The sequence below is a fragment of the Elephas maximus genome, chromosome 11 (genome assembly GCF_024166365.1).
Source record: "Elephas maximus indicus isolate mEleMax1 chromosome 11, mEleMax1 primary haplotype, whole genome shotgun sequence".
NCBI lineage: Eukaryota > Metazoa > Chordata > Mammalia > Proboscidea > Elephantidae > Elephas > Elephas maximus.
In genome coordinates, this window is record NC_064829.1 from 70,373,675 (window position 1) to 70,396,942 (window position 23,268).

Here is a 23,268-nt window from a genome sequence, read left to right on the forward strand (position 1 = left end):
AACAAAACCAAACCCAGTGCTGTCGAGTCGATTCTGACTCATAGCGACCCTACAGGACAGAGCAGAACTGCCCCATAGAGTTTCCAAGGAGCACCTGGTGGATTCAAGCTGCTGACCCTTTGGGTTAGCAGCCATAGCACTTAACCACTACACCACCAGGGTTTCCAATTGAATATAAAAGGTACTTAAAAGTGCAGAGGTGTACATTTTTTAAATCAAATTTTAAAAGAACAGCCAGAAAGTAATTATTTGATGTTTTCTGTGGTGATTCATTAAAACTTTTAAAATGCTCATAAGCATCTGTCTTACTACTACTGCTATAAAAGAAATATCACAAGTGGATGGCTTTAACAAATAGCAATTTATTTTCTTACAGTTTAGGAGGCTAGAAGTCTGAATTCAGGGCACTGACCTAGGGGAAGACTTTCTCTCTCTGTCATCTCTGAAGGAAGGTCATTGTTTCCTTAGTTTATTTCCTGGTTCCTTGGGGATCTCCATGTGGCTTGGCATCAATCTTCCCCCATCTCTGCTTCTCTTGCTTGCTTGTTTAATCTCTTTTATATCTCAAAAGAGACTGACTCAAGATACACTGTACACTAATCCTATCTCATTAATATAACAAAGGCAACCCAATCCCAGATGGGATTATGGCCACAGGCATAGAAGCTGGGATTTACAACACATATTTTGGGGGGACACAACCCAATCCATAACAGCATCAAAAGGTTAATGGAGAGGAAGATAGAAGTAAATGGCACGATAGTAACAACTGTCAGTATGACTACAAGTAACTACAATCCTGCTACACACAGTTATTAAGGCGACTGATAGTCTTTTAAGTCAGCTGAAGGAACTTTTTTTTCTCTAATGGCAGTTACTCATAAAATACTTAAAACTGTAGCTGTGATGCTCCTACAGTCATTAACCCAAGAGTGCTAAAACAATACATTGGTAGACTCCAACCTCCAACCTTTTGGTTAGCAATCAAGCACACTAACTGGTTTAGACCACCCAGGGACTCCCCACAGTGCATACACATGGAAAATTCATCCATCCATACATTTAAGATTAGTGCACTTTGCCTACTTTACTAAGGAGCCTTGGAGGCACAACGGTTATGTGCTCGAGTGCTAATTGAAAAGTTCGTGGTCTGAACCCATCCTGTGGCTACATGGAAGAAAGACCTAGAGATCTGCTTCTGTAAAGATTACGGCCTAGAAAATCCTATGGGGCAGTTCTACTCTGTCACATGGGGTCACTATGAGTCTAAATCAACTTGATGGCAGCTAACGACAACAATAACCTACTTTACTGAATATCTCAACAAAAATGTGGGAGGAAAAGGAGTCCAATCCTACCTCCACTACGTTTTGATCACATCACCCCAATTTCCTTAATAACAGTTATCATAATCTGTAACTGTTCTTTATAATTTTTTAAGTCTTTCACTAGAATGTGAAGCTCTGTGAAAGCAAGGACTATCCCAAAGACGTACAGCAGATGAAAAGGGTCCTCTAGATTCTTTCCACTTTATGCTTAAATAAATCTGGACATATCATGACAGCATACTGGCTGCATTATTCTGGTCCGTTGTCAAATGCCTCCTACAGACCTGCGATTTGGCATGATGCTCTCTGCTAGTACTGGCAAATTTATAAGAAAGAGCCCTATGAAAAATTCACTGTTATTTATTGAACACATGTTATTGAGTAAATTATTCATTGTGCCCTTCTGCCTTCATGAGGGCCCAAGGCAGAAATATCTTAGTACTGCAGCTAGTTTTTTATCTAACAGCTATATCTCGTGGATACTGTGAATTTTATAACTTATGCTTTTGTTTGGTTTGGAAAATCGTGCTCAAACTTATGATTTACTTTTAAGAAACCTTAGATTTCTTATTTATATCTTTGGTTACTCTACCTCTATTTTAATTAATTAATTAATTCAATACAACAAGATTTAAAATTGTTTGCCAGATATTTAGAAAGGTCTCAATAGTTATGAGCAGTACTATGCTGGTAAATGTTTAACAACTGACTCTCAAAGAAGAGAAAAAACAAACACAATAACCTTAATTTGTACCATCTGCCTATTTCTGTATGTGAAACACTCCCACCAAGCGCCATTTATTGAATATTTACCAGTTGGCTCATGTGAGTCAGAATGAATTGGTTCAAGCACACTACTATTAATTACTTTTGAGAAATAAGCAAAATTCAAAGAAGTTACTATTCTACCACTAAAGAGAAAATGAACTTATTTTCAATATTCAAGAATACAAAAATAACCAAAGTGTTAAAAACATTGTATTAGGCAAAAAAAAAAAAGACTGTGATGTCATAATGATATGAGTTAAGTACCTTCCAATAATTCTTTTAAAGAGTCATGAAAATTCTTCAATGTTTCTATTAATAAAAAGTGTTCTAATAAACAAATCAAAGAAAATAAGAATACAAATAAAAACATTCTGTGGTTCTGTACTGACCTAAGAAGGAACCTACTCAAAGTCCAGAAATAAAACCATACATTTATGGTCAACTGATTCACAACAAGGGTACCAAGACAATTCAATGAGGGATGAATAGTATTTTCAAAAATGGTGCTGGGACAACTGAATATCCACAACTAAAAGAATGAAGATGAATCCCTATCTTGATATATAAAAATTAACTCAAAATGGATCAAAGACTTAAATATAAGAGCTAAAACTATAAAACTCTAAAAGACACCTGGATCAAAGGAGAATGAAGAACACCAAGGACACAAGGTAATCACGAGCCCAAGAGACAGAAAGGGCCACATGAACCAGAGACTACATCATCCTGAGACCAGAAGAACTAAATGGTACCCGGCTACAACCGATGACTGCCCTGACAGGGAACACAACAGAGAACCCCTGAGGGAGCAGGAGATGCAGACCCTAAAGTCTCATAAAAAGACCAGACTTAATGGTCTGACTGAGACTGGAAGGACCCCGGTGGCCATGGTCCCCAGACCTTCTGTTGCCCCAGGACAGGAACCATTCCCGAAGCCAACTCTTCAGACATGGATTGGACTGGACAGTGGGTTGGAGAGGGATGCTGGTAAGGAGTGAGCTTCTTGGATCAGGTGGACACTTGAGACTATGTTGGCATCTCCTGCCTGGAGGGGAGATGAGAGGGTAGAGGGGGTTAGAAGCTGGCGAAATGACACGAAATGAGAGAGTGGAGGGAGAGAGCAGGCTGTCTCATTAGGGGGAGGGTAATTGGGGGTATGTAGCAAGGTGTATATAAGTTTTTATGTGAAAGACTGACTTGATTTTTAAGCTTTCACTTAAAGCACAATAAAAATTATTAAAAAAAAAAAAAAAAACTCTAAAAGAAACCATAAGTGTAAACCTTTGACCTTGCATTAGGCAATCTCACTTAGATATGACACCAAAACTATAAATAACCTAAAGAAAAATAAATAAATTGGACTTAAACAAATTTACAAACTATCAAGAAAGTGAAAGACAACACACACCACTTTACACCTACTAAAAAAAACTAGGATAGATAAAATAAAACAGAACAAAGACAACCAGTGCTAGTGAGAATGGGAGAAACTGTAACCCTCAAACACTGCTGCTTGATTTAATGGTACAGCTGCTGTGGAAAACATTTGGGCAGTTTTCAAAAAGTTAAACTGAGTTACCATACGACCCAACAATTCTATTCCTCAGTATCTACCCAAGAGAAATGAAAACTTATGTCCACATAAAAATTTGTATATGAATATTCAAAGCAGCATTATTCATGATAGCCAAATGTAGAAACAACTCACATGTCCACTAAATAAGACAAAATTTGGTGCTGAAAGTGGGCTGCTGCTCTAACAGATACCTAAAATAATGTAGAAGTAGCTGCCTTGAAGAGACTGTTGGTGGCATTACAGACATCAGACAAATCTGGTGAGGGCTCAGAAGGAAACAAGGAGAGCTGTTACACTGGTGACTGTGCAGATGGCAAGAAACAGCAGCAAAGAACTGGCAGCAGCAGAGAACCAGAAGCCACAGAGAATGAGCAGCAGCAGAACCAGGAGAGAGTGCTGGAGTCAACCCACAGAGCAAGAGAGATGAGTGCCTTCTGGTGGAAGTTTATTGGTGGGGTGGGGTGCCTCCAGGCACTTACTGGTAGAGCTATAGAGCTTTGGAACACTTGCCTCAGTACAGAGGCACAAGGGGCCAAGAGGCCAAGCAACCAGGAAGCAGAAGCTGAAGAGACAAGGAACACAGGAACCCAAGCTGCCTCAGTCTCAAAGGGTATGCCCATGACTTCTAGTGTCTCAAAGGGTGAAGCCATGGCCTCTGGGGTCTCAAAGGGTGCAGTCCCCACTCAGATGGACTTGGAGATGGGTGTGCCTAAAGCCGAAGGAGCAGAGTTGGCGTTCTAGTGGGCCTGAAAGGCGGGGGTGAAGCCCAGGGCCGAGGTGTCTCCACTCAGAATTCGGAGAATGTGGCCGATACCTAGAGTCTGGAGGACAGGGCCATTGTGTGAGTGGTCTCAGAGAACAAAGGATTATTTTCAAAGCCTTGAGGACTAATGTAAGGTGCTCTGCTGACTTGTTTGGTGCCTGTTACCCTTCTTCCCCTCTAATTTCTTCCATTTGTAATGGAAATGTCTATCTTGTGCCTGTTCCACCATTATAGTTCAGAAGCAGATAACTTGTATTCTAGATTTCACAGATGAGGAATAATTTTTAGATTTTGGACTTGGAGTTAATTTAAGACTTTTGCTATGACATGATGGGATGAATGTGCTTTACATGTCACTAGGACATGAATTTTGCGGGGCCAAAGGGTAGAATGTCATGGATTAAATTGTGTCCCCAAAAAATATGTGTATCAACTTGGCTGGGCCATGATTCCCATTATTGTGTGACTGTCTGCCATTTTGTCATCTGATGTGATTTTTCTATGTGTTGTAAATCCTATCTCTGTGATGTTGATGACATGGGATGAGCAGCAGTTATGTTAATGAGGCAGGGCTCAATCTACAAGATTAGATTGTGTCTTAAATCAATCTCTTTTGAGATATAAAAGAGGGAAGCAAGCAGAAAGACATAGGGACCTCATACCATCATGAAAGCGGCACCGGGAGCAGAGCGCATCCTTTGGACCTGGGGTTCCCACACAGAGAAGCTCCTAGACTAAGGGGAGACTGACGAAAACGACCTTCCCCCAGAGCCAAAAGAGAGAGAAAGCCTTCCCCTGGAACTAGCTTCCTAAATTTGGACTTCTGGCCTCCTAGACTGTGAGAGAATAAATTTCTCTTTGTTAAAGCTACACACTTGTGGTATTTCTGTTATAGCAGTACTAGATAACTAAGACATTCACCAACTGATGAATGGAAAAATAAAATGTGGTGTATATATATATACACAATGGCATATTATTTAGCCATAAAACAGAATAAACTACTGATATATGCTATAACATAATGAACCTTGAAGACACTATGCTAAGTGAAAGAAGCCAGACACAAAAAGGCCACATAGTATATGATTCCATTTATGTGCAATGTTCAGAATAAGTAAATACATATAAATACAAAGTAGATTAATGGCTGCCAGGGACTGGGGGCAGGGAGTGACTGCTGAACTGGGGTAATGAAAATGTTCTAGAATTCAGTGGATATACTAAAAACCACTGAACTGTATAATTTAAAAACATTAATTTTATGGGTACGTGAATTATATCTCCATCAAAAATTAAATTAAAAAAGAATCTAAGGAAATTTTATAATACAAACCAAAAAAAAGTTCTCTATGGTGGTGATTCCTAAACCCAGGTGTGTGTCAAAATCCCTGGAGAAGGCTTTAGAAAGAAATTTCCTAGGTCCCACCCAGCCTCATGGAATCAAAATCTCCATGACAAGGTCTGAGAATCTGTATTCTTAACAAGTGTTTTAGATGACTGCAATGCAACTAATTCAGAGAACAGCACTGGAGCGGGATTTGTTTCATTAACAAAAATTTAGGAACTCTGAACAAACTTTACAAAATAAACAGAGCTCCAGAATAAAGGAATTCCTTTTCTTTATATATTGTGAAGCAAGGGATGTTTGGGTGACACAGAGAGCGTTAGAAAATACCAGAAACAGGGCAAAACTTGATTTCCATTGTGAAATATCAATAGTGACATATATGTGATTTATCAGATTGATATTCTTTGCAGGTTAGATTTGACTCAAGGGTTTTATCTAAATTCCAGGAATAATAAGACTTGTAAAGAAAAGCAATAGTGTAATTTATACTAGAACTTCTATAAGACAAATAACTAACACTGTATAATATAAAATATGTAAAAGTAATACACAGAAAATGTAGAGGGTCAGCGAAAAAGAAGAAGACACTCAACGAGAAGGACTGACACAGTGGCTGTAACAATGGGCTCAAACATAGCAAGAACTGAGGATGGCACAGGCCTGGGCAGTGTTTTGTTCTGTTGAACATAGGGTCACTATGAGTCAGAACCAACTCCACAGCACCTAACAACAGAACAATACATAGAACTAGTAATGACATAAATGTCAAAATGAAAAATTTAAAACTATAACTTAAAAAGTGATTATTTAAAATTAAACTATTTGGTTTTGTTTTTATACATTATAAAAACAGACAAGTATTTATACCTTTCAAAAATGTATCATCAAATTGCTGAGCTGACACTCTTTGGGGATACTTGATTCCAGCTCCCCACGTGACTAAAGGAGTTAAAGTCTCCGAAGGATGACCAGCCCCGTGGGAACCTAAAAATAAGACACCACGAGGAATAAGACAAAGAAAATAAAAATTAACTTACAGGTAAATACTCCTTATCCATTTTTTAAAATGTTTTAAACAGTTGATCCATATTTAGCCAATCCTGGACACTACGCTTCCAAATGCTTACAACTCTGTGCAACAATTACTTTGAAAATATTCCTGGAAAGCAAATCAGAGCATCAAACAGGCAAAAACAAGAACAAAAAAAAGGAGAATGTCTGCTGAGTTCCTCTGGCTGAAAAAAAAATAAGAACAAAAAAAAATAGAATCTTTACATATATCTCACCTGATTTGTAAATGTGAGTAGCTATAACTACCAAACCAACTTTATGAGCAACACACTCAAGTGAGTAAGAAAGCAGTAGTAATATATAGATATATGAATCATACAGGTCTCTTCCCTCTGCTAACATGTGGAAAGTCGTTTCTATTCTTTTAAAGCAAAAAGATCTTGAAAATTTTTTCGGGATAGATAAAACACCAAAAAACTGTACTGATGCATATTTACAAAGGGCTGTTCCACATTTCTGGAGCCATAGTGGTACAGTGGTTAAGCACTTGGCTGCCAACTGAAAGGTTGGTGGTTCAAACCCACCAGCTGCTCTGCAGGAGAAAGATGTGGCAGTCTGCTTCCATAAGGATTATAGCCTTGGAAACCCTATGGGGCAGTTCTACTCTGTCCTATAGGGTTGCTATGAGTCAGAATCAACTTGATGGAAACAGGTTTGGTTTGGTTTTGGTATTCCATATTTCTAGATTGAAAGACTCTATAGTATAAAGATGTCACTTTTCCTCAAATTTACAGCTTTTTAAATCCCAATTAAAAATTCCAGATGGAAAATGTCAGGGAAAGAGTTGATAGCGATTTTAAATTTATTCCAGACAAAGACATAACCAAGAATATCAAATATTTGTTTTAAAAAGATGAATAATGAGAGATGTTGTCCTACTAGATGTGAGCATGCACTTTAAAGCTATAATAATCAAAACAGAGTGGTATAAGAAATGCCTGAAAAATCAGGAAGAATAAGATAGTCCATCAAAAGTCCCTGTTAAGTAAAAGAATATAGTGATAAAATCAGTATCAAAAAAATTATTGTTGTATATAAATGGTTAAATATTTGGAAAATAATTACATTTGATCCTCATCTCTGAGAAAATATCAAAGTTAATTCCAGATGGGCTAAAAAGTTAATACAAAAATAAAATTATGAGACTATAAGTGAATACATATTCACAAGATTAGAAGACATTTAACACCAGAGCCCATCACAGAAGAGCTCAATAAGTTGACTATGTAAAAATTCAGAATGACGTTGTGTCAAAAAAAAAAAAAACAAAACTAAAAGAGTAAAGGAAATACAAAAACCATAGCAAATGGTTAACAGGCTGAATCTATGGTGAAAAATTCTTAAGTATCAGTAAGAAAAATGCTAATTCCTTAATTTAAAAAGTAGGGAAAAGACACAAAAAGGCAATATAGAGAAAAAAATATTTAAAATAAGCATTCAACTTCATCGTTAATTAAAATGTAAATTAAACCAAAGAGATTTGTTTTCCCTTATCAAAATGACAAGGATTAAACGTGATAATATTCATTGTTCAAAAAGGTACAATAAGATGGCCACCACTGTTAAACAGGAGACTGGACTATAAACTGCTTCAGTCTTTAAGTTAAGCCACGTAACTATGAAAACAGTTCAGAATATTCATATACTTTAAATAGATAATTCTAACTCTAGGAGAATTATGGTCAAAAATGTATGTGCAAGGACATTTATTATATTATCTATAACAATGAAAAACAGCAAACCACCTAACTATTGTAGTCATTAGTGACATTCACCAACTCTTTCTGTTCCCTGCCTTTCAGGCACAGGGGAGGGTTGCATGGACCCCACCGATTTGAAGTCAGGCTCGTGATTTGGTGTGGCCAGTGGAGTGCGAGCAAAAGTGATATTTGTAGGAGCCCATGCACTCTGGGCCACATGCTCTCCACTGCTGCAGTCACTGTGAGAGCATGTACTGAAATGGAGCCTCTGTCAGTCTCGGTGCCTGGCTGACTCCAACGAGCCAGCCCTGTGCCCACTCATTCTGAGTAAAGTGGAATGAGTGAGAAATAAATGTTCATGGTGTTAAGCCACTGATATTGTGAGTTGCCTGCCACTCAAAGGCATCAACTACTGGATCCTGATTAACATATACCATAATTAACAATAGGAAAAGAATTTTTAGAATATTTGTAGAGAGGACAAATACACTGTAATATAAACATTAAAATTATGGTTTCATGGTTATTTGATAACATAGTGAAATGATCAAAATACAAAAGAAAAAAACCTGATAACACCAACTAAACTAACATGCAGACTTCCAGGAAGCTTAAAGCCTGCATACTCTTTCTTTTCCTCAAAGGAAGGAGGGAAAGAAGGCTGGCTGCCTGACTTATGTAGAATGTATTCAACAAAATGGAGTTACAGGAGTCTAAAAACTGTGGGGCCTGGCAGAAGCTAGAACCAGGGGGGCCTATTTGGCATGAGTGGGAGACATGGAGGAGATGCCACCACTGTCAGAATAGCACCCAAGGTAGAAAGAATAGGGGAGAGCTCTTTTGGGAGAGTAACCACCCATGCTTGGGGCAAGCAGTCTAGGCCAGGTCTGTTCTGGAGAAGAAGGCAGGGTCTCCAGGTCCTTTCTTTCAGGCCACTGTACTGCAGCCAAAAGCCCATTATAAGGTAGAGCCTAGATCATTAAAATTCTGCATGGTGATCTGGGAACCCAAATCTCACCTTTGTCTTACTTTGCTCTCTCTGCACACACTGTATTTGCCTTGGGAATCTTATATGCAGAACAGGTTCATGTAGTATAGAATTTCAGTACCCACCTCAGTAATACCATCTTAACATCACCCCCTTTTGCCATTACTTACAGTTAACTCTAGGTAGATAAATTCTAGGTACTTTTATTTTCTTCTCCACACTTTTATCTTTCTCATTTTCTAAATGAGAATATATTCCTCTTATAGTTAGAAATTGGGCTGGGTATAGTTAGAAAAAGACTGTTAACAGATCAGTTTTTTTAAGCTAACATTTTATAAGTATACAATTATTATATGCTAGACAGTTTGCATATACTGTCATTTAATCGTTTCAACATTATAAGATCTTTGCACGCTTAATTTACTACATATCATATAGAGACAAACTAACCCCAGTTTGTCATTCCATGATCAGAGGTAAAGATAAATGTGGTTTTCCCATCATTTCCATAAAAATGCTTAAATATGGACACGATTTCTTTCACTCCATCATCTACTTTTTTAATATTGTCTTTGTATTCCCTGTTTAAAAAGAGAAGAGCAAATTGAATAACAATGATTTATAGAAATCACATTTCTTCAACATGAACTCATCAAATTCAATCACTCCTAAAATGCTTTTAGATTTCGTCTTTAATATTTCAAAATCAGAAGTCTTTAGACTGTTGACAATAGTTTTTTCCTCCTTTTAAAGAAACAAAAGAATTTAATATAGCTTTCAGAGATAGGCAAAGAGGAGGGTATGGATTAGCAAACACATTTTAATGAACCCTTTTAAGTTCCGAATGTAATAATATGATGACTTTCAGGTTCACATCTTTCACAACACAAACTATATTGATCTGACATATTAATAGGTAACTACCATTGTTTCAAGTACAGGATATTTTTATCCCTTAAATTGCGATATGAAATGTAGTAAGAGTTTTGAACAAATTATATTTAAGCTTTCCATACAGTTGAACAAGGTTGGTTCAGTATGAATTCCATCAATGGAGACAGTGCATAATGTTAAAAAAGGGGAGGATGAGGTACTCATTACTAACACTGACAGCTACTCCAATGGGCTTTACAATTACAATCAGGCTGATCTAAACAAAATGCAAAACAAAGAATAAATGTATAATATGGATTCTTCCTTTTACTTACAGGTTGCAAAAGTAAGAAAAATACTTGCTATTATACATAAGGAGTGCTATTGAAATAAATATACAAAATTTTATACAAGTATGTGCTAGATACAATAATAATTATATGGAAGAGCTAACTACATTGCATGTGATATAAAGGTTAACATCATAAAAATGCTTTTTATTTCAAGATTTACTAAAAATACATAGATTTTCTTTCTACCTTGATAAATGAAGAATATTGGATATATGTACAGAATAAATTTTACTTATATTAACATGTAGTTTGGCTTCAATAGATGTGATTTTAAAAACTATCTACCAAAAAAACAAAACAAACCCATTGCCACCGAGTAGACTCCGACTCACAGCAACACTAAAGGACAAAGTAGAACTGTCCCGTAGGGTTTCCAAGGAGCAATCAGTGGATTCAAACTGCTGACCTTCTGGTAAGTAGTTAAGCTCTTTAACCACTGCATCACGAGAGCTCCATATCCTACTATATCTTATATAACTGAGAACTTACTCTACATTATAGCAGTTATTTAAAATATTAGTTCTATTTTTATAATTACAAAGAAAACATCATAAATATTTTTTAAAAAATTCAAACAGAACAGCTGTGTCCCTCAAAAAATCAAATTAAATGCAACATTATAATTACCTTGAGTAGGGTCTATGAGCATGCCCATTTGTATCTATTCCTAATAAATGCAAGAAAAAAACTATTTTCTCTTCATTTATCTTAGAAAACAAAGACTGGTTGTTTCTGGCAGCATGAAAGAAGTCCTAAATGTAACGAACAGTTCAGAAATTAGTTTATTTTTTAAAATAATGATATTGATGAAAACATTTAATTTAAATTATACATAACTATAAAATTAAATTACCTTACATTGCTTAAATTTGTCCTCAGGACCTACCAAACTCAAAGCCCTTGTTTTTAGTTCAGATGTCTGTGCTCAATTAGTGAGCTATTTTCTGTGTTATCACTAGGCTTAAGAAAAGCTATACAAAGGGGATCTTGATCTCATAATATTGTTCACCCCATATCTAACTTAATAAAATGGAGCAGAAAGAAAAACTATTTTGCAAGAACCAAAAATAAAACAATAATAGTGGTAAAAGCATAAAAATGGTTTATCATTTTTAAATATATTTTTGTTCACTGTGTACCCTCAACACACACAAACATACACAAACCCACCACCGCTGAGTTGATTCCGACTCATAGTGACCCTATAGGACAGAGCAGAACTGCCCCATAGAGTTTCCAAGGAGCGCCTGGTGGATTCAAACTGCCGATATTTTGGTGAGCAGCCACAGCACTTAACCACTACTTCACCAGGGTTTCCATCCCCAGTGCAAAACCAAAAAAAAAAAAAAAAAAACCCAGTGCCATCGAGTTGATTCCGACTCACAGCAATCCTATAGGACAGAGTAGAACTGCCCCACAGAGTTTCCAGGGAGCGCCTGGCAGATTTGAACTGCCAACCCTTTGGTTAACAGCTGTAGCACTTAACCACTACACCACCAGGGTCCCCAATGCAAGCAGTGTTAAAATACAGAAAGAAAGAAAAAAAAACATGAATATCAGGTTAGTGAGACAGCTATATCACCTACCCTGCTCAACCACAAGGAATGAACTCCATGATTTTGGGATTCGTGAGTTTTTGTCTATGTATATGAAATTAGAAACCAAGGCTTTTTAACCAGATATTAACACAGTAGATCATATTAAGTGATAATTATAAGTTGTTCCAACTTTCACTCCACCAGCCATATTATGTACTCCCTACAATATTGTAATATTTAAAATACATGTCAAATGATAGGCTAAATAAATCCTCGATGTTTATATTTAAAAAAAAAAAAAAAGAAGCAATAATTAGCAAAATAATTTGCTAATTATTTTCTTAAAGACATTTCATTTTCCTGTTGATAAAATTGTTATGAGAAAAAAGAAAATTTTGAGGGGAAATATCCCTAATAATAGAAATACAGTATATCAAAAAATTTATTGAGCATTTAATTCATGCTAAGTGAATATAAAGAGAAACATAGACATATACTGAGAAGTACATTTACAAATTAACAAAAATGACTGTATTATGGAGAAGTTACAACGTGCGTTCAAAAGACACTACTGATAAAAAGGCATTAAGGGTAAATCACGGGAAGCTTTTTACAGTGGATGAATTATACATTGTAATTTGGAGATGAGGAACAATGGATTGCTAGAAAGAAGAAGGCCAATATTTACAATTGAGGTTATCACAGGATTTTCAAAAACATAAATTCTACTGTATTCCTGGCGAAAATATGATAACTGTCACTATCAAATAATTCAAAAATCTCTATTACTTAAACTCATAGAAGTTTTATTATGACTAACTTGCTAACTTGATTTTTGTATGTATGTGTTGTGAGATAATACGTAACAAAACATACATCATCTCAACAATTTCTACATGTATTCTACATGTACAATTCAGTGATTCTGCTTGTCTAATCTTTTTCTTTAGAATAAGAATTGTTTTAAAAACATCATCTACTTTATGTTGTTGTAAATGCATTACATTTGAACAGCACTTTTCAAAGGGTTTTCGCACATCTCACATGGCCCCACTACTGCAAGACGCTGTTTCTATAAGTCAATTAAGGATCAAGAAGGTTTACCTACAGTGACTAAACAAAACAGGAATGGAATGCAGGTTTCCTGACTCCTAGTGTAGGTTTCTTTCTACTGTTGTATTAAACAGTATTTAAACTGTGTGTATGTAGACAATGTTGTATGTAAACAGGTATTTTAAAAAGTATCTTTGAAAAATTATTCTACAATTGGTTACTATGGAATGTATAATTTCTTAGAATTCATATTTTTAAAATAGCCTGCTGCAATATAGAACTTTCACATTAAGGCAAACAGAAAAACACTTAAGATATATTAACTAACAAATCAATTTTTGATACTTTAGGCACAAATATGTGTGTTGTGAATACCACACAATAACACTCACCTTAACATTATCAAAAACCCAGGTATCCAGTTTTGTTGCATCACGGGCACCAAAATCCTCTCTTTCAGCACTATAACTGTGTGTATAAACATGGTCTCCACTAGCACCTGAAAATTTGGAAAAAATTAAAAAAAAAAATTTTTTTTTAACTGTCATAAAATACGAGATAGTCAGTTAAAGAGTTTTGTGAGTAACCAGAATTTTTCACAAAGCACTTTGCATTATGATGGGGAGGAGAAAGATAGGGAGAATAACCAATAGTCATTTAGTGCCTACTGTGGGTCATGGATCAGGCCACGTACTTTTAACATATACTGCTGCTTTTCATCCTCACAATAACATATTCTAATTTTACAGCCAAAGCACATGTAAGTTAACTAACTTGGCAAAGTCACACTGCTGATAACTGACAGAACAAAAATAAGCATCAAGGTTTGTCTCCCTGGATCAAACTACCCAAAGAAAAAAAATAAACTACTCAAAGAATCTGTGTCTCTTAGGATATTATAAACTAAAATAGATGAAGTTATTTGTTTTATAAAACTTCCTAAAGCAAGAAGAACTCAAATATTTCACTTCTCTTATCCACTGAAAATGCATAAAAATATGCATTTTTCTTAACATAAGGGAATAAGGCACAGTGGTTAATATGCTCAGCTGCTAACTGAAAGGTTGACAGTGGGAATCCATCAGCCTCTTTGCAGGAGAAAGATGTGGCAATCCACTTCCATAAAGATTTACAGCCTTGGAAAGCCTGTGGGGCAGTTCAACTCTATCCTATAGGATCGCTGTAAGTTGGAATTGACTGAATGGCAACTGTTTTTTTTTTTTTTTTTTTTTAAGGGGAATAAATACAGTGCTACAGATGCTAACCAAGAGGTCAGCAGTTTAAATCCACCAGGTGCTCTCTGGAAACTCTATGGGGCTGTCCTACTCTGTCCTATAGGGTTGCTATGAGTCGGAATTGACTCGATGGTTTGGTTTTTTTTTTTATTTTTTTTTTATTGCCAAACAGATTGAAGGGGTCAATAAATATATATACATTTGCAAGATATTATTAAGAAACTAATCAATTTAGTGGATTTCTGGATTAGATAGTTTCTTGTAAGTCACAAGGAAGAGATAATAGTGAAGTGACGACAAGCTGTCATAACATCAGCTCAGCTCAAACAAGTACTCTACTGCTTAGCTATTCTCTGGAGCCCTGGTGGTGCAGTGGTTAAAAGTTCAGACTGCCAGTCAAAAAGGTCAGCCATTCGAATCCACCATCTACTTACTCCCTGGAAACTCTATTAAAAAAAACTAAACCCGAGGAGCGGATGGTAGATTCAAACTGCCAACTTTTTGGTAAGCAGTCATAGCTCTTAACCACTGCACCACCACAGCTCCTGGAAACCCTATGGGGCACTTCTATTCTGTCCTATAGGGTTGTTATGAGTTGGAATCAACCCAATGGCAACAGGTTTGGTTTGGGTTTAGCTATTCTTCTTCCCATATCCCCAGTAAAGAAGATCTGTGTGGGTATGTCGGTTACCATAAAAAAGGAACATTCCTATTGATTCTGATTCAGGTATTACTCTTGTCCCACCAATTGTAGACAGAAGTAGGAAGGGTGTTAAGGCAAGCCATAGAAACTTCATGCCTCCCTATCAGCATCAGCCCCCACAAAGCTAAACTGCTTTCCAAAAATGGAAAGCCATTTGAGGTTTTTCAGCCTGAGTACTCTCCAATGATTCCAATTACTCATAAGCATTATCCATGGCTAAGTATAATGTTACAAAACCTTTCCATTAAGTGAAATAACCACTAATTCTGCTCCCACTAAAAGAGTAATTAATGTCATAAAACTGAAATGGAATCCAACTGATTATAGAAAATAATATAAATTTCCTAACCAAGGTATGTCCTAACACTTGCAGATTCACACACATAAACAATAAATCCAAATGAAAAAGCCCTGAATATGTTAAAATAGAAATTATAAATATAATTTTTATGTCTTTATGCAACTATCTGCTAACTTCTTAAATAGTGTATTATGCAAATGTTTACATGGTCCATCTAATTTAATCCTCAAAACAAACCTATGGGATAGACATTATTATTGTCATCATATTTTATAAAAAGGAAAACTGAAGCTCAGAGAGGTTATCTAACTTGTCCAAGATTATACAGCTAATACGTGGTAGAGCCATATACTGTTTCACTGAATCCATGATACTATCAACTGTATGATGTCCTATAATTCAATTACAACTAAGAAGGAAAAAATACTGCCAATTAAATTGACATATCTATCCATTATGATAAAGATCTCTATTTCAGAGATGTTAAAATGTGAAAACAGGTGTCTCGAAATCAATAAAAGACAGTAATTAGCTACTGTTTTACAAATTAGCATACTAATTTGTTGCCTATTTACTACACAAGGGAATACAATAAATGACTCTTACCTTTGGCAAACATAGGTAAGATATCTGGGCTTCCCCAGCTCCATGTATACTTGCTTTCATTAAAAAGAGAATCAAATTCTACAGGATTTTCCTTCCATCCTTCAGATAATAGAGGGGAAAAAGGCACACATAACAATAGTAATCTATACACGGTGAAGTAAACCCCTAAAGAAGTATTCTTCAAATAATAATAAGCAAAAAATAGTCACAGAACAGATATAAAACTAATAATAGATTAAAAGCTATTAACAGAGCAGTTACTCCTTACAAAAATACAGAATCACTTTTGAACTCTTGAGGGTAACACCTAGGAAAACCATGGATCCTTGGGTTAGACCAATCACAGTCTTTCAATACCACAGGATGATAAAACACTAAAGCTTAATTCCAAAATGAATACAACTGTGTGTTCATGTAAGCAAGGCATGCAAAAATTCTTGTCAAAAGTACTTCAGAGCACACTTCTTACTTCGTGACACGATTCAGCATTAAATTTTTCATGTAATAAACTTGTCTAAATAGACTATACCTTTGGCAACAGCACTGACATCTTCATAAAATCCGGCAATCAGGGCTACGTGCCCTGGTCTAGATTCCGTTGGCACACGTGTATGAGAGACCCCCCAGCTGCCTTCATGCACTATGATATTCCTAAAAGATATTAAGATGAATAGTTAATACAGACTACAATTAAATGCTCTCATAGGGCTTCAGAAAAATAAGATCATCACAGAAGGAATCAAAACCAAAAAGGGTTAAAATTTAAGAAGAAAGGAATCTTTCAAATCCTGAGCCCAGTCCTAGCCTTCCCACCAGCTGAATGCAGTGGTCCAGGTGACACCAGCAAAGACCTTCCCAAACACCACACCAACACCACTTCTGTTTTAAGCCACGAACTACTGACGTGGTTTGTCACATACAGGTCACTGATATACATGATATTATTATCTCAATTTTAAATTTATTAGATGTGACAATGGTATTGTGTTCATGTCGGAGAATGCTCTTGTTCTTAGGATACACATGCTAAAGTGTTCAGGGTTCAAGTGTCATGACTTGATTTCAAACTGTTTAGAAAAAAATAAGTGAAAGAGTATGTGCGTGTGCTCACGTACATGCATGTACAGAGAGGGAACACAAACAGAAAAAGTTAAAAATTGGTATACCTAGGTTAAGGGTATACCGATGTTTATCATAAAATTCCCTCACCTTCTATGTAATTGGAAAATTCTCAAAATAAAAAATTGAGAGGGGCAGAAACAGCTACTTTCCTGATTAGAAGTTATATTTGTAAATTTGAGATTAAAACATGCAAAATGTTTCTTTGGTTAAAATGTATCAACATTCTTTCAATTGATTTACAAAATGATTCTCAAAGTTTTGGAAGGAAAGCAACTGTAAGTGAAAGGCCGTTAGGGCTGAGAATAAAACAATGAATGCATCAATGACATTTTCAAGATAAATGCTTGACTCAGTACATCTTTAGAAAAGTGTAAGTACCAGTTTAGCTCCTCTTAATACTTACTTTGTAATAAATACAATTTTTGAAATTGTCAGTATACACTGGTACACAACACAAAGCACATCAACTGTTTGAGCTCCCCATCCTCTACATGACACGTTATGTCCTTTAGTAAGGCTCAAAGGAGAAAAACCAAACCCCTTGCCTTCGAGTCAATTCCAACTCATAGTGACCCGACAGGACAGGTTAGAACTGTCTCATAGGGTTTCCGAGGTTGAAAATCTTTCCAGAAGCAGAATCCCACATCTTTCTCCCATGGAATGGCTGATGAGGTGGAACTGCCAACCTTTAGGTTAGCACCCAAGCGCTTAACCACTACACCACTAGGGCTCCCTCCTGAAGGAGAAACAACTGCTAAGTACCAAAGCAGTTTGGTTTTTCCTTAAGAGCCAGTATATTTTTATTAATTCTGCAATGAACTACATTTTTTTTAGGCCACATCCAAATGTTTCACCCAAACATCTTATATATTTGTGGAAGTTTATGTTATGAATTTTTGTGTACTAACCTTAACCTGAACCTTGGCTTGATTTTACTTTCCTATTCTATTTTTCAATTTTCCTGATTTGTTCATTTGTTTTTATTCTGTACATCATGCATTTCTTTAAGCCATTACAATCTATTTTCTGAAAATTCAATGTAGCATTAGCCATTCACTCATTCTTCTATCAGTCAACAAATATTTGTTAAACATTTATTATGTTCTAAGAGCTAGGGATAAAGTGGTGCATAAAACAGTCAACGTTCCAGCCCTCATGGAATTTACACATGAATGAGTAAGAACATCACATGATATCACAAAGTGATAAGTGCTATAAAGAAAAATAAAAGTTACAGTATAGAAAGCAGTGGTGGTGGGTAAAAAAAGGGAAGAGTAGCTTGCTGTAGAGTGTTTTAGATAAATTTCCATATAAATTTCAGTTTTAATGTCCCCACCACAACATTGGCAGAGGCACATGAGGAGATTTAGGTTTTCAGGGATTTGCTTCTAACCAGAAGAATAATCACTTGTAGGGGAACCATAAGTCTGAAATACCAAATTTTCTTTTGTTAGTTACTTAGCACGAGCAAAGTTACATTAAACAATAATGTATACCTAGTAAGGACTTTGTTATTTTACAGAAGGTTGTATTTTGAGTATCTTTTCCGATTACACAATCAATGGTAATTAGTGGTTAATTTTTATGTTTGTTATTATTTAAAAATTTTAATAGCCTTATTTTTTAAGAGAAAAATAATATAGTGAATTCTGACCAAGTTTAGGACAAATCAGACCAAGTAGCTAAAGCCATACATTTCAATTCACCTATCAGCTACCAAAATTGTAAAAATAATGCTTAGGGGGAAATAAAGTGGCAGTACAATGCTAACTCATGAGACCTACATGTGTGCCCTATTTTCTTTCTCGTCATCATCCCTGTGCCCAATGTGACAGAAACGGTAAAATATTTTGCTGTTTACTTGAACTCAGGAAAACATTTTTAAGAGACAGCTTTGCACTAGCTGACATGCTCACCTGATAAATGGTGCTCTGGAATTTCCATCTTCATCTAATTCATAAAGTGCATCTGCTCGCAGGCCATCAGCAACAAATAACACTAACCTTCTCGCTGGAGGAGGCAATGGTGTAAACTGAGGAGTCATCCCATGAACCAAAGGAGACGTAAAATAAATGTCAAAGATGGAGGCGAAGAACACAAAATGCACAAGTAATCCCAAAATAAAAAACAGCAGCATATCCAGTGTTACTAATTAACATTCAAGAAAAAAAACTGAAAGAGAAAGCAAAATTAAATTTGGGTAAATCTTAAAGCAATTATATATATTTTCACATATTTTGATGACATAGATTGACCTTATATTTTAATACATACATAATTTACAACTTTACTTTCATTTACTGTGGTAAGAATAAACATTGTTTAATAGTAAAAATATTACTGAAATGATAAAATATGCAGCTGCTCAAAAGAGAAAAAAAAAAGTTCCAGTATATGTAAGCAAGTAGGAATAACAAACTATTTGCGATAAACAGAAACGCATATGAAGGTTGTAAAAATTAGCATAGGATCAAAGAACTAAGAAAGAATTAAGTCAGTCCTAACATAAGTAAATAGAGAAACTAGGGGGCACAAAAAGCTAAGCTCTTAACTATTAAATGAAAGGCTAGTGGTTCAAACCCATCCAGAGGCACCTTGGAAGAATGGCCTGGTGATCTGCTTCTGAAAGGTCACAGTCTTGAAAACCCTATGGAGCACATTTCCATGGGGTTGTCATGGTTGAAATCAACTCAACGGTAACTGATTTGGTTTGTTTTCTTAAAATAAGTAAGACTTCAGTCAAATTAAATCCTATATAAAATAGAAAACATAATTCATGGTATTCTTGGTTGCTCATATGGCTTTCGTTGCTATGCTAAGGAATTTAAAATCATTTAAATATTTGTGGATTAACTCTTGGTAAACAGCTCTAAGGGCTCTGGTGGTCCCAGTGGGTAGACATTATCCAGCCTTCTTTTGACTATCACTAACTTGAGCTAATAATGTGCATTTTGCTCTTTCATTTAGCTAAATCTTATGAAGAAAAAAAGCAGTTAAGCTTTATCTGCACTTCAAAAATTTACATTCATAAAGAAATCACTTATTTTTAGTTTCCTGAACTAACATAAAGAAGAACAAGATTGTATATTTTTTCATTCACAAAAATATACTGTGCATATACTATGTGCGTAATTCTGTGCTGGGGTACTACACAGAGAACACCAAAAAGACACAGTCACAAATCTGATTAGGTTACAAGCACTTGTTGTTGCATGCAGTCACATCAATTCTGGCTCATAGCCAGGAGCCCTAGCGGTGCAGCAGTTAAGAGCTTGGCTGCTATCCAAAAGGTCGGCAGTTTGAATCCACCAGTTGCTCCTTGGAAACCCTATTGGGCACTTCTACCCTGTCCTATAGGGCCACTATGAGTTGGAATCGACTCAACAGCAACGGGCTACAAGTACTTAGGAGGGAAAAGCTAACTAATATGAAACATTAAATAATACTATTAATACAGTAAGCAATTAATTGTCACAAGTAAGCTGTTTGTGGGAGCACTTTTCAAAACACAAATTAAAGATTTGCATTTAGTTGTAAATATATCTCTACAAAGAAAAAATAAAAATAACTTGCCTTATTCATAATGTAGCATTAGTTATATACAGTGCCCCTTTGCTGAGAACCACTGAAGATGAGGTATTATAATTACAGACACATCTTATTCATGCTGACCTGAAAAATCATATCATAAAAATAGCACCATGGCAAAATACCCTGCGAAAAATGAAACTCTGGTAAAACTTTTATTAAAGGCAAGCACATCATAAAAAAAAAATACAACAGAGCAAAGGTCATACTATAGACCACTTTTTTTTCTGAGAACCAAGGGTCAACTAAATATCAAAGATATTCCACTAAGTATAAAAATTCCTTAAATAGGATATAAAATTCTACAATCTAAGCAGGATTTTCATAATATTCTGCTTCTTTTCTAGTAATATATGAGATTCAAATACACATTAAACCACGTCTTAATAATGGTATTCTGAATATAAAAATAAAACATTAACGTGGTAAAATTAGGAAATACAGAAAAGTATAATTTCCTCATAATTCTAGTACCTAGAGATAAACTCTGTTAATATTTTCTTAGTTTCATCCTACCTACATTTTTACAGAGGTTCACAATTTTATATATCGATTTTTAACAAACATTAGTATTTCCCTGTGAGTAAAACAAAAACTCTTCATACATGTTAGTAATGGCTATATAATACTGTATTCTATGGAAACCATCATACTTTTGCTACTCAGTTCCATCTTTTTAAGCACTGAAGCTGTTTCCAATCATTCACTATTAAAAGCATCAATGAAATGAATTTGTGTAAATTTTATGTGCTAACTTTTTAGACATTTCATATTATTTGTCTATGATACTGCCTATAGAATGCAGTTAGTCAAAGGCTATGAGCATCTTTAAGGCTTCTGATACATATGGAATCAATCTTTTGTCAGCTGAAACAAATTCTTTTTCAGCACTCAGCTGCTAACCAAAAGGTCAGGAGTTTGAATCCACCAGCCCCTCCTCAGAGAAAGATGTGGCAGTCTGCTTCCATAAAGATGACAGCCTTGGAAAACCTAAGGGGCACTTCTACTCTGTCCTGTAAGGTCGCTAAGAGTCAGAACTGACCTGACAGCAACAGGTTTGGTTTTTTGGTTTGGAATGATAAATAAATGAAGGAACTTGCCAACATGTGTTTCTCTTTTTTATTGTTTCATAAAGGTATCCTAATCTCCCATTCCCTCACCTCGGCCCCTCTCCTCCCCACTCCACCACTAGCAAAAAAAAAATCAGGGAAAATAATCCCAGCATAACAAACTAAATATGATGAATGGAAAATGAGGCATTGAGTAGAACACCTTCTAAAAGTACAATCTCAAGCCCAGGAAGTATTTTTAATATTTTCATTTAACCATGAAGTAATTAAAAAATATCTTCACAGAGATCGTGGAGAGACTGGAACACTAATACGCTCCTGGTGAGAATGTAAAATGGTATAATCACTTTAGAAATGGATTTGGCACTCCCTTAAAAAGCTAGAAATAGAACTACCATAGATCCAGCAATCCCACTCCTTGGAATATATCCTAGAGAAATAAGAGCCCTCACACAAATAGATATATGCACACCCATGTTCACTGCAGCACTGTTTACAAAAGCAAAAAGATGGAAATAACCTAGAGGCCCATCAACAGACAAATGAATAAAAAAATTATGGTATATTCACACAATGGAATACTAGGCAATGATAAAGAACAAAGATGAATCCACGAAGCATCTCATAACATGGATGAATCTGGAAGACATTACACTGAGTGAATTAAGTCAGTCGCAAAAGTACAAATATTGTATGAGACCACTAACACAAGAACTCAAGAAAAGGTTTAAACACAGAAGAAAACATACTTTGATGTTTACCCGAGTAGGGAGGGAGAGGGGTATTCACTTACTAGGTAGCAGACAAGAATTATCTTAGGTGAAGGGAAGGACAACACACAATACCGGGAAAGTCAGCACAACTGGTCTAAACCAAAAGCTTAGAAGGTTCCTGAACACAGCCAAACACTTCGAAGGTCAGAGTAGCAGGGGCAGGGGTCTAGGGACCATGATTTCAGGGGACATCTAGGTCAACTGGCAAAACAAAGTGTATTAAGAAAACATTTTGCATCCCACTTTGGTAAGTGGCATCTGGGGTCTTAAAAGCCAGCAAGTGGTCATCTAAGATGCATCAATTGGTCCCAACCCACCTGGAGCAAAGCGGAATGAAGAACACCAAAGCAACAAGAAAACTATTAGCCCAAGAGACAGAAAGAGCTAAACCAGAGACTCCATCGGCCTGAGACCGGAAGAACTAGATGGTGCCCAGCTACCACCAATGACTGCCCTGACAGGGAACACAAGAAGAGTCCCTGACGGAGCAGGAGAAAAGTGGGGTGCA

The 23,268-nt window shown here is 35.9% G+C and overlaps 1 protein-coding gene across 7 annotated transcripts in view; it reads right to left on the bottom strand.

Moving 5' to 3' along the window:
• LOC126085121 (GPI ethanolamine phosphate transferase 1) overlaps window positions 1-23,268 on the bottom strand; it is a 108,789-nt gene that overhangs the window by 81,112 nt on the left and 4,409 nt on the right. For 3 of the 7 annotated variants that reach the window (XM_049900141.1, XM_049900143.1, XM_049900142.1), the window contains exons 2-8: window positions 19,246-19,501; window positions 16,737-16,858; window positions 16,208-16,306; window positions 13,755-13,861; window positions 11,399-11,523; window positions 9,996-10,126; window positions 6,654-6,770 (exon numbers count right to left, since the gene is read on the bottom strand). In XM_049900141.1, coding sequence (XP_049756098.1) covers window positions 6,654-6,770; window positions 9,996-10,126; window positions 11,399-11,523; window positions 13,755-13,861; window positions 16,208-16,306; window positions 16,737-16,858; window positions 19,246-19,466 — 922 coding nt within the window. In that variant the 5' untranslated portion in view covers window positions 19,467-19,501. Of the gene's footprint in view, window positions 1-6,653; window positions 6,771-9,995; window positions 10,127-11,398; window positions 11,524-13,754; window positions 13,862-16,207; window positions 16,307-16,736; window positions 16,859-19,245; window positions 19,502-19,923; window positions 20,813-20,902; window positions 21,044-23,268 lie in introns of those variants that run through there. The other 4 variants (XM_049900140.1, XM_049900139.1, XM_049900144.1 and 1 more) reach the window with 3 other exon arrangements.